The 12,574-nt window shown below is 34.1% G+C and overlaps 1 protein-coding gene across 1 annotated transcript in view; it reads left to right on the top strand.

The window, feature by feature from the left end:
• STAG1 (STAG1 cohesin complex component) overlaps window positions 1-12,574 on the top strand; it is a 335,040-nt gene that overhangs the window by 257,742 nt on the left and 64,724 nt on the right. Inside the window, exons 15-16 of the mRNA XM_031678031.2 lie at window positions 1,970-2,087; window positions 8,949-9,052. Of these exons, the coding sequence (XP_031533891.1) occupies window positions 1,970-2,087; window positions 8,949-9,052 (222 nt within the window). The remainder of the gene's footprint in view (window positions 1-1,969; window positions 2,088-8,948; window positions 9,053-12,574) is intronic.

Below are 12,574 nucleotides of genomic sequence, written 5' to 3'. Positions count from 1 at the left end.
TGCTTACAAAAAGCTGAAGGGACAGTATCATGTAAGATAAATCAGAATTGAAACCAAAAGCATTAAGAGGGACATAGTTTATATGTATAGGAGGTATGTAATTCACCAAATATATAATTGTGAACTTTTTAATACACTCTTCTACAGTGATACTTAAACATGTATACATAGTCAGGCATAAAAACAAGTTTATTCAGCATAGGGGTTTTTTAAATTATGGTGAAATAACAAAATTTACCATTTAGCTATCTCCCGTTCATTGGCATTAAGTACATTCACATAGCAGTGCAACTGTCACTGCCATCAATCTCTAGAAATTTTTCAAAATTTTCCTAAATTGAGACTCTGTACCCACTAAATAATAACTCCATTTCAGCATAGACTTAATAGCCTATTTTTTTTAAACTATTGGTTTTTCTGTTTTCTGCTGCTAATTTTCACTTTTGACACCAGGTTGTGCACTACTTGTGCTTGTCACTGTTGGAATGATGTTACTCATGGTCTAAGGATATTTTCCTAGGATATGCAGTTTGGAAAGTTTGAATATATCTGGCTGCAAACCTTTGCCCATCTTCTTTCTATGCAGAGATGCTAATCGATTATTATCTCCTCTGACTTTGACAGAAATCATTGGGAGACTGTGGGGTGTTGTGTGTACCGTGTGTGTACGTACTTTTCCTGAGGCATTTCAGAAGCCAGAATGGGATATTTGAAATACTGTGGAAATGAAGTATAGAATTCAGGAGGGCAAATGAGATAGAACTTTAATTAGGTCATCAAAATTTACATAGTAGTTGATAATGATAGAATTAGGAATGAGGAAGAAAACCAACGCACGTGCCAAATGTGCCAAGATAACAATAGGCAACCAGTAGGTCTACCAAGGTGACTTTCACACATTTTTCGGCCACTTCTCATGATGCGAAAACTATTTTCTTTCGCAAGTATAAGAACATATAACTAAAATAAGAGTTATATGAAATAGTACTTAATGTTCTATGTACTATACACACTTTTCCACTGTTTCATTTTTTTTTTTTGAAACTTTGGTTTCAGTACATTAAGTTAGTTTCACTGCTTATGAATGGGTTGCAATCTGTTGTTTGGAAAACACTGCTCCAAAGAAAAGAAAAGAAAAACAGTGCTCTTTTAAAGTGTCATGTCATGGGTATCATGAGCCTCAAAGGTGGAAGAACTTTTATACAAAGATGAAGTTAATTGTAAGCAGCAGAAACTAGGACCAACACCTCAACTTACCTTTTCTAAAGAACTTCACTGGATCTTCTCGGGTTAATGACTGACAAGTGGTAGAGAGTTTGGTATGAAGTGTTTGATGAGTAACTTGAGGGTGTTTGCTTACTGTGAGAACATGGATTTCAAAGAAAATTGAAAGGAGTAATGAGCAGCAAAAAGTGGAGGTGAGGTGAGATGGGAAATTCACTGAGTTAAGTGGAAAAGAAGAGTGGTGGAGTAACTTACATTTCAGCCTTAACCAAGAAAACATAGATAAAAAGTAAGTTAGGCTGGTACCAAAGTTGCAAATGGAATTCTAAGAGAAAGTAATTAATTTTCTTTTTTCTTAAAAAAAAAAGTTATATAGAGAGACAAACAATAGTAATGAAAAGTGACCTAGATCCAACTTATAACTTCAGGAATTCTGTTAACTAGTTATACTCTCAATTTCCTCATTTATAAATGATGTCATTGGACTAGGAGATCCTTAGCTTTACTAGTGTCTTAAAAGAAATTGATTGAGTCTACATATTAAATCCCCATTATGGACAGTGAATACAAATATATATATAAATATATATATATATATATATATATTTTTTTTTTTTATCTAAGTGGCTCTTGGAAACATTTTAACCAATTTTAATAAACCAAGGATATGGCTTATTAACTCAAAGTATTATTAGTAGTTTCTTTATTAAATGTTCTTCAGTCACACTTGATTTGTTATTTTTAGTTACACGAACATGCAGCCTACCTGGTGGACAGTTTGTGGGAGAGCTCTCAAGAACTGTTGAAAGACTGGGAATGTATGACAGAATTGCTATTAGAAGAACCTGTTCAAGGAGAGGAAGGTATAGTATTTTGATAAGTTGACTTACATATTGTTTTGGGTTTCCATTAATAATCATATCCCTTATAGATCATTTCTTAAAAATGAGTACATGCAAGCATGCCGTGTGTCTTTTTTGCAAAGAGAACAATTTGTTTCCTGTTAACAAGCGAAGATATCTCAATAGTATATAACATCTTTCTAGATTAGGACTGCTACTATGCCACACAAGCACACAAGTTTTCAAAATTCCTGTGAATGTCATGTAATATTCAAAAAGCTTTTCCTTATGCTAACTTGAGACACAAAATACTGATGTACCTAACATTAAAAAAAATACATCCAGAAACATTTTGCAATATATGTCCACTTAGCCTTTCACATACAAGGATTTAATTAGATCACGGTCATCCCCTCTTTTGTTATATTTTCTTAAATATTAAAATCAGGAAATCAAAAATAAAGTCACTTACCTAGTTATTCAAGAAATAGGGAAAATAATTGCTATATGATAAATTCTGAAGTATGTATCTTATTACGTTACATAATAACATGAACAGCAGAATGGATATGTATACTTAATAAAGCATTTACATTCTAAAAGCTTATGAGTATTAGCTCTTCAAAACTAGAAATGTTTTTTCCTCTATGTAGCTTATTTTTCAGTCTAGCCTATAATAGTACTTTAAAGAACTGCTATTACATGTAATCCATACAACGGTCCTGGAATATAGATGATACCTCAATGTAAGTGAGGTTTATAATGAACTAAACATGGACTTTAGAATCAAAAGAAATAGATTCAGATTTTTAACTCTATCCTTTGTGACTAATGTCTTCATGTTTTCTGATCCTTAGCTTCCTTTTCATTGTTATAATGTAGAGATTATTTTCTTATTTCTGTTATATAGTCATTGTGAGGATTAAGTGAAATAGTATAGTATTGATTCTCTATTCTGTTTCCCCTACTCTTCTGTGTGGTTCAACCCTCTGGTATATAAAAGCAGAGTGAGCCATCACTTGCAGCAGACTACTTAAACAGGGTAGTGATCATCCCCCAGTACTCCTTCCAGGCAGAGATGCTGATTGGTATCATCTGCTCTGGCTTTGACAAGTTCAGTGAGAGAAGCAGCAGTTGTGCATTATACCCAGATACACTCCAGTAAACTGGCCAAAATTGTTTCTTTTAAATTCAAGATATTTGCCTCACAACCTCATTCTTAATCTGTAACACAAATCCTTCCCCCAAATTTCCTAGCCCTTCTTTCAGGATATAGTTTATTGTGGTACATTGGCCCCACCTCTGTTATTTACTTAATTGTCATGTGCTTTTTCCCTCCATATCTTTGGTAGGAAGATGGCTCTGTTATTAAGTTGACAAGGCCTTCTGCTGATTAGGTCAAACTCTCAGCTGGACTCTGGATTCCTTTCACTTTTGAAGTGATCAGAGAAATATGAACATACATTCTAAAGATTCTCCTCTTTATTTACTTATATGTGTTCCTGCTAAGTTCACTGACTTCCTAAGTCTGTTTTTAACTAATCTTAATATTTTCCCTAGTAAATCAGTTTTTTTTCTAATTACTACAGCCCAGTACATTTAATAGTACATTTAATAGTACGTTTTCCTTCCCTTGCTTATGGCTGTAGAATCAGCAAATTATCAGATAAGAGTAGGTTACAGCTTCTCATTTATGATTCCAGGCCATTTTTCTTTTTGTCACCCTATGCTCTAAAAGGTATTTCCAAGGAGAAGTGAGGAAGATTCAAGCTGCTGTGATTTGTTATTATTAACTTTTTACTCTCATTTTAATAAGATGTGTTAGGCAGAAAATAGTAATTACTTTGTCTGTCAGTCATCAAAGTGTTCTAGATAGATTTACCTTGTTGAAATAACTATGTATATTAGGTTTTCTTTGTGGTTTAAATTTAGTTGATGTTACGTTTTTAGCATTCAGTCAAGAAATTGGCTTGGTGTGGCTTGGGTTTGGTTGGTTTGATTTTAACCAGAAGAGTGAATTGTTTTTAAAATTGGAAAAAATTTTCAGTGAACCAGTTTTAAAACAGGTACAATTGAATCTGGGAAGGCAAGGCTGGGGAACTTATTTATAACAAGTCCAGAAGCCTCTGACATCATGATTCAACTTTTTTTCATAACATTTGTCTATATGCATGCTGTGCCATAGATAAACTCTGGTATGGAATGGTATCCAAATCAATTTTCTGAGCTAGTATTTCGCTGTATTTTATTGATAACAAAATGCCACTAGTAACTGAACTTATTTTCTTAAGACTAATTAGAAAATAAGTTATATTTCAAGTAGGTGAATTATGATAGATACTCCAGTGGATGAAAGTCCAGTTGGCAGTTGCAGATATAGGACTAAAATTTGGGAAAACAGATACATTGTCAAAGACTACCAGTAGAAATTTAAATCACAACTGCTACAAGACTATCTTGCAGTGTTTTTAAGGGACAGAAGTTTTTGGGGGAGGGGAGGAGGGTGAGTTCTACAGTGTAAACAAATTGCTGGATAAATTTTTAGTATAATGTGAGCATCTACATAACAGGTAAACAGGCAAAAACAGGGCCATACCTAAGTCATATAACTTCTCTGGGTTTCAGCTTCTTCATTTATCGAAAAAGGCCCTTTGATTAGATAATCTTCTGTGGTCATTTCTTTTTTTGTGTGGGAAGGTAATTAGGTTTGTTCACTTATTTATTTACTTAATTTTTTTTTTAACAGAGGTACTGGGGATTGAATCCAGGACCTTGTACACGCTAAGCCTGCAGTCTGCCACTGAGCTATCCCCCCACCACCCCCAACTCTGGGGTCATTTCTATTGCTAGAATTCTGTGATTAAGTTGAAGTAATGTGAATAAGAATTCTTCAAGTAGGGGATCATTAATTCATGTATAATTTACAAATATTTATTGACTACCTTCTATATGCTATTATACTAAGCACTGAGGGTGCAGTTTTAAGAAAGGTCAGCTCACTGCCCATAGCTACATTCAAGTGGGGAAAGCAGACCAAAACTAAGTAAACAAAATAATTTCAAAAGTTAATGTGTCTCTGTTATAGATGATAATAATAAGAAGGGATCCATCTTTATTTTGAATCCTGAAAGGCAGATCTCTGGAGACAACCTGTGAGCCAAGAATCTAAAAGATATGAGGACTAGCCATGGAAGGTGTCAAAAAAGAGCTACCTAGATAGAGGAAATAGCAATAGCAGTGTATCTGAAGCACAGATGATATTGTTACATTCCAGGAGCTGCAGTAACTAGAGCATAGTGAGCCAGGGGCACTAGATGAGATAGAGGCAGAACATTTAAGTTCATAAGTGGATTTATTTAGTTGATTCTAAGTGTAATAGGAAGCCATTGAAGGATTTTAAACAGGGGAGTGATGTGATCAAATTCATATTTTAAGAAAAATGCTTTTCGTCAGCATGGTTTAGAATAGGCAGAAAATTAATTAGATAACTGTTGCAGTGGTCTCATGGTAAATGATAAAGTATAGAAGACAGAGATGAATTATAGAAGGAAAGAGGCCATGGTGAGTTTTAAATATTGTGGGTAAGGAGGGGACAAAAGCAGGAAGAGCAAGAAAGATAGCAAGCTATATAAAAAGGATGATCAGAAATAATTATACCCTACAAAAGCACAGCAAGGAGCTGTAGTTAATAATATGTATTGCAGAGGAGAAAAAGACCTATGCAAAGATCATTAGCTTTGGTGAAGATTTAGGTCATTGATGACTTCCAAGTGTTTCTTTTCAGTGGTAATAGGGAGAAAGGCATAATTCAAGGTCATAAGAATAAAATCATTAATGAGGAAATGGAGACAGTGTGTAAAGAGGTTTCTGAAGACTCAGAAAGTTATGTAGTTACCTGAAAATTCATAGTGTGAACAGCAACCCATTGCTTGGCTCTTATTTGTGCCTTAAGGCTTACTTTGCTTTCAATGTTATTATTTGATTTTGCGGTATCCTGAAAGAGGTTTCAAATTACAAACTAAGTAACAAAAAAGTTGGCATTGGACACTGTATAAGATTCATTTCATCTTCAGCACTAACATGGATTTTAGTATATAGTAGGGGAATGTTTCCATACTTGAGATAAGTTGTTCTCTCCTTACTTTCCATAGAACTAGATTTTTTTCATAAATAAAAGAACATACATTTAGTTCATAAGACAATTTTGTCATTACTTTATCCCCAGCCAAATGTGAAAATTATGAAATTCTAGAATCATAAAATAGAAACTTGGTTGTTTCATTGAGTAGAAGGCTTTTTCATATTATTAGGCACTGAATCAGGGAGTGTAAGTGCAAAGCTGAAGCTGTTTCTTGTGGTTTTCCTAAGACAAGCTGAAGTTCATGTGTTTTTCCTACCACAATTAAAATATTAGAACAAAAAATGATTAAGATGTACGTATATATTCCTGTTCAGTATGATTTTGATGCAGAATAAAGGACAAAATGTCATGCCTTTGTTTGCCTTTTCATTGCTGTTGCCCCAGTTTATTTTAAAATAATCAATATAAGCTTCTCCACTTCTAAAGCTTAATCTTTTTTTACTTTTAATTTATACCAAGTTCTGTCTCTGTAATCCCCACATCTATTGGTCTTTAACATTATAAGTATACAGAGAAAGGAACAGAGAGGGAGGGAGGCAGAAGGATAAAATTAAACTATTCAAATTAGTCTCCAAATCTGTCTTTAAAAAATACACAGAAATGAATTCAGCAAGGAAAGTACAGAATCAATGTGGAGAAAATCATAATGTTTTGTTAAATGTCAAATAAGATCTGACATGAAGAGCTATATCACATTCCTTGGCTGAAAAGATTATTAAAATGTCAGTTCTTCCCAGTGTAATGTGTAATTTTCCTAAAATACCAGTTCAAATTCCAGTGGGTCGGAGAGAGTTCTGGACAGTGAGGTGAGAGGAGGAACTAAAAGCAAAAAGATTTCAAAGTTTACATAGAATTTTAGGCTTATGTGAAAAAGGTAGTATGGCATAGTCCTTAGGAGCACAGGCTTTGGCTTTACTACTTGCTGAATGCTTTGAATGCTCTATGGTTCATTTTCCCCATCTGTAAAGTGTGAGGATATTAATTCTTATCTCTTGAAATTGTTTTAAGGATAAAACAAGTTAAATGCATATAAATCACTTATAATTGTGCATTATACATAGAAAATTCTTATAAATTGTTACTAGCTTTGTAGAAATCAGAAAGATTATAGGAAAAGGACTAGATAAGGGAAATTTGTTCAACTAAATATTCAAATTACATTAAGTTACATATTAATGAATATTATAATATATAAAGTCGCTATAATCAAAAGTGTGGCATTGTAATGTAAATAGATAGATTAGTGAAATGAAATAATCCAGAAATAGATATAAGTATATATGAACACCTAAAACATGTTAAAAGGTGACATTTACATTCAAAAGGAAAACTGGTTTATTTAATAATGGTGGAGGCATAATTGGCTGCTCATTTGGTGCGAATAAACGGGCCCATATTGATACTATCAACAGAAATAAATTTCAGACAGATTAAAGATGTAAAAACAAGCAGTAGAGATGGAAGAAAACATATTTCTGTAATCTCTAGGACAAAGAAACCTTGTATCTTTGAAAGCAGTGTAAGAAACCCACAAGCCTTTTTGTATCAATATGAGATAATAGATGTTAACTAAACACTGTGGTAATTATTTCGTGATATGTGTAAGTTAAATTATTGCATTGTACAGCTTAAACCTGTATGGTACCCTATGTCAACTATATCTCAAAAAAACTGGAAAGAAAAAAAAACTATAGAAACCATAAAACAAATCAGTACAGATATGACTTTGTAAAAATATAATTTCTAACAAAAGATACATGAAGAGTCTAAAAACAAAAAAAATAAACTGGGAGAAAATTACCTGCATCATTTAAAGACAACACTACTAATACATAAGAATTCAAGAAAGGTGAATAACAGTAGAAAAAGTGAGCAAAGAATGTTTATTCTTTATTCTGAGAAGAGTCTCAAAAAAGAAATTCTAAACTAATAAATAAGGAGATACACTGCACTAATTAGTAATTAGGATGGAGCTAAATAACAAATACCACTTTTCAGTCATTGGATTGGCAAAAGTTAAAAGGATTTATAACATCAAGTGTTGGCAGGGATGGTGAGGAACCAAACATTCTCATCGTTGTACGTAGAGATGTGAATAACCTTATTCATTTGTCAGTACTGAGATTTTAATCTTTGACTGCTTATTCCCTCTCTTGAAATTTGTTCTACAGAAATAAAAGCATCAGCTACATAAATACATGTGTATTTATGATACTTATTCAGCATTGTTTCTAGTGACAAAACTTTGGGGAAATTTGAGTGAGTGTTAGTAGGAGAAGTTTGAATAAATTGTACAACACAAATTATGTAATAGCTTGTAACTATTTAAGATAATTTTTTCATATGTGTCATGTAGTGACTTGAAAGATACTCAGAATCTGTTGTTAAAGATATATCGTGTTCTTTTATTAAAAAACAGGAAACATATATGAGCTTTGAAATGATACAGAAGGAAAATTTTGACATTGCCTAATTCAGAAGTTTAGTATTACAAGATACCAGGTATTAGAAGAAACCAGAGTTTATCCTCTTTTTCTTTACTTTGTATATCTGTTTCTTGTTTGACTTAATGACAAGCACGTATTATTCTTAAAGAAAGACAAAGGACAAAGGGCATAACTTTAGTCTTTAAAATAAGTAATGAAATGTGTTTGTGGTTTTTTTAAGTAATTGTGTTCCTTTTTAATTGATGCTTATTGTAAAACTATCCACTCATACTAATGTGTTTTGTTTCACTTTAGCAATGTCTGACCGTCAAGAGAGTGCTCTTATAGAGCTAATGGTTTGTACAATTCGTCAAGCTGCTGAGGCACATCCTCCAGTGGGAAGGGGTACCGGCAAGAGAGTAAGTTATATTAGTGAGAAATCTACAAAAAAGCTTTTAATGTAATAAACTGTCTTAAATATTTGAAAATTTTACTGGTGTATGTATCCCTAAAACATGGAATTTTTGTAAATAGTATTTGCTGTGGAGGTTCATCTTTATATCCTGTCTACTATACTCAGGTTCCAAAAATAGATTCTTTTCATCCATGTTCCTGTAGCACCTGTGCCTGCTTCTCTAATTTATAATCTTAAGAATTTTCACATTTGTTATTTGTTAGAAGTACAGAAAGGCTCTGAAAGCAAACTGCCTAGTTCTACAAGCTCTTCCACTTACCAGCTGTGTAATCTCTGAATAGTTGATTATTTTCTTTGTGCCTTAATTTCCTTATCTGTAATATGGGAATAATAATACAGGTGTTATTGGTATTCAAGATGAATTGAGATAATCACAGATGGAAAGACTATCTCTGGCAGTGTGAAGAGGCAAGCAGTTCCTCTATATCAAAAAGTATAAAACTGAAAATACTATCCAAAAACCATATCAGGGCTCTGGAAATTCACCAAATAAATTTTAAATTTTAAATTTTAAAATAAGAAAGATAGCAATGAAGTTTGCCTCATTGATGAACTCTTCCTTTCACAAACAGTTTATCTGAAGGTGCAATGCTGTTTGATCTCATTTGAGCTGCCATAGAACTTCTTTCAGAATTGGAGTCAGTCCTTTCAAGTAATGTAATCTTCATGTAATATTCTAAATCTTTTGTTGTCATTTCAACAGTCTTCACCAGGAATAGATCCCATCTCAGGGAACTGCTCTCTTTGCTCATTTATAAGCAGCAGGTCCTCATCTGTTAAAGTTTTATCTTATGATTGCAGCAATTCAATCACATCTTCAGGCTCCACCTAGAATTCTAGTTCTCTTGCTATTTCCACCACATTTGCAGTTCCTTCCTCTAGCCCCTCAAAGTCATCCGTGAGGATTGGAGTCAGCTTCTTCCATACTCTTGTTAGTGTTGATATTTTGACGTCTTCTTATGAATCATGAGTGCTCTTAATGGCATCTAGAATGCTGAATCCTTTCCAAAAGGTTTTCAATGAACTTTGCCCAGATACATCAGAGGAGTCACTATCTGTGGCAGCTATAGCCTTACGAAACATATTTCTTAACCAATAAAACTTGAAAGTCAATTATTCCTTGATCCATGGGCTACAGAATGGATGTAGTGTTAGGAGGCATGAAAACAACATTATTCTCATTGTGCATGCCCATTAGAGCTCTTGGATGACCAGGTGCATTGTCAATGAGCAGTAATATTTTGAGTAATAGGTCTCAGTAGTGGATTTAAAATATTCACTAAGCCGTGTTGTCAACAGTTGTACTGTTAACCAGGCTTTATTGTTCCATCTGGAACTAACACGGTAAATTGAGCATATTTCTTAAGATCCCTAGGATTATCAGAATGGTAAATGAGCATTAACTGCAACTTAAAGTTATCAGCTACAGTAGCCCCTAACAAGAGAGTAAGCCTGTGCTTTGAAACTTCGAAGCTAGGCATTTTCTTCTCCTCTCTAGCTGTGAATGTCCTAGATGGCTTCTTCTTTTAATATAATGCTGTTTTGTCTACATTGGAAATCTTTTGTTTAGAGTAGCCACCTTCATTATCTTAGCTAGAGCGTCTGTGTAACTTGCTGCAGCTTCTGTATCAGCACCTGCTGCTTCATCTTGAACTTTCATGTTATGGAGATGACTTCTTTACTTAAACCTCATGAACTAATCTCTGCTAGCTTCAAACTTTTCTTCTGCGGTTTCCTCACTCCTCTCAGCCTTCAAAGATGAAGAGAATGAGTGCCTTCCTCTGGCTTAGGCTTTGGCTTAAGGGAATGTTGTAGCTGGTTTGATTTTCTGTCCAGACTACTAAAACTTCTTCCATGTCAGCAATAAGTCTATTTCACTTTCTTATCGTTCATGTATTCACTGAAGTAGTATTTTCTTTTCCTTTGCATTCTCAGTTTGGCTAACTAGCACAAGATACCTAGTTTTCAACCTGTCTCAGCTTTCAATGTGCCTTTCTCTCCAAGCTTAATCATGTCTAGCTTTTGGTTTAAAGTGAGAGATGTGTGACTCTCCTTTTTACCTGAACACTTAGAGGCCATTGTAGATTATTAATTGGCCTAATTTCAATAGTATTGAGTCTCAGGGAGTAGGAAGGCTGAAGGAAAGGGAGAGAGATGGGGAAACACCTGTTTGGTAGAGCAGTAACACAGCATTTATTGAGTAAGTTCCCCATCTTATATGGGTGTGGTTTATGATGCCCCAAAACAATTACAGTGGCAACATCAAAGATCATTGATCACAGATCACCACAACAAATACAATAATAATATGAAAAGGTTTGAAATATAGCAAGAATTACCAAAATGTGGCACAGAGACATACATTGAGCAAATGCTGTTGGGAAAATGATGCCGATAGACTTGCTGGACACAGGGTTGCCACAAAGCTCCAATTTTTTGAATGAATGAGTAAATAAGTGAATGGATGCCTGCGTGTGATATCTGCAAAGTATAATGTGACAAGGTTTGCCTGTATTCTTGAAAAACTGTTAAAGCTTCAGGTAAAGCTAAAGCAGTAGGAGTCTACAGCCTTCTTTCCTAGGGTTACAGTACACACACAGCCAACAAGCTTGATTGGTGACATCTGTTGTTTTACCAGAGTGGCACTGTTTGCAAAAACCAGCAACTTTGCTGTCAAAGGGAGCAGATTCAATATGGGACAAGAGGGAAATGTCCACAACTTGACTAGAAATGGCGAACTTGGTAGAAACAAAGAAAACCCATAGCTGTGATATTCAGAGGTTGTGTCCACGGTAGGTAAAAACAGTGGACCAGGCAAGAATCTAACTACAAAATGCTGGAAATGAGAAAGCCATTAATAAACCCTCCACACATTCCTGACTGACTAGGAGACCTGAGAGAACTCAGTGGAAAATAAAAGTCAAGCAAACTTAAGAACTGACTGAACTTTGAATATGCTCTCTACCCCACAAACAGATCAGGTCTCAGAGGGGAGAAGCCTTATAAATTTGATGTATTTGAGCACAACCTTTGCCCAAATCATTAGTTGACCAGTGCTCAATTGAAACACAGAGGAGACTCCCAGGAGGACAGGCTAAAAAACAAAAATAAGAATAAAATTTCCAAGCAGAAGCCACATATCATGGGAGACAAATTATACAGTTTTAGGATTAATTTGTTTAAATGAAACTTAGAAAAATAATTTTTAAATACATAGTTAATACAAAATATTATCCCAGAATATCCACTTTTCTAGAAAAATTGGAGCCATGCAAGGAAACAGTACAGTGTGACTATACTCAGGAAAAAAAACAGACAATACAAATGGCTTTCTCAGTAGGCCCAGTTTTTGGGTTTAGCAAATACTTCAGAGCACTTTTTATAAATTTAGTCAAGAATTATAGGAAATATGTTAAAAGAATTACAAGAAAATATGATAACAAATAGGGAATCTCAATAATTCCGT

This window comes from Vicugna pacos, chromosome 1, assembly GCF_048564905.1.
Source record: "Vicugna pacos chromosome 1, VicPac4, whole genome shotgun sequence".
Taxonomy (NCBI): domain Eukaryota; kingdom Metazoa; phylum Chordata; class Mammalia; order Artiodactyla; family Camelidae; genus Vicugna; species Vicugna pacos.
The sequence above is the reverse complement of the archived record's forward strand: the minus strand, read 5'-3'. Positions and strand labels throughout refer to the sequence as shown.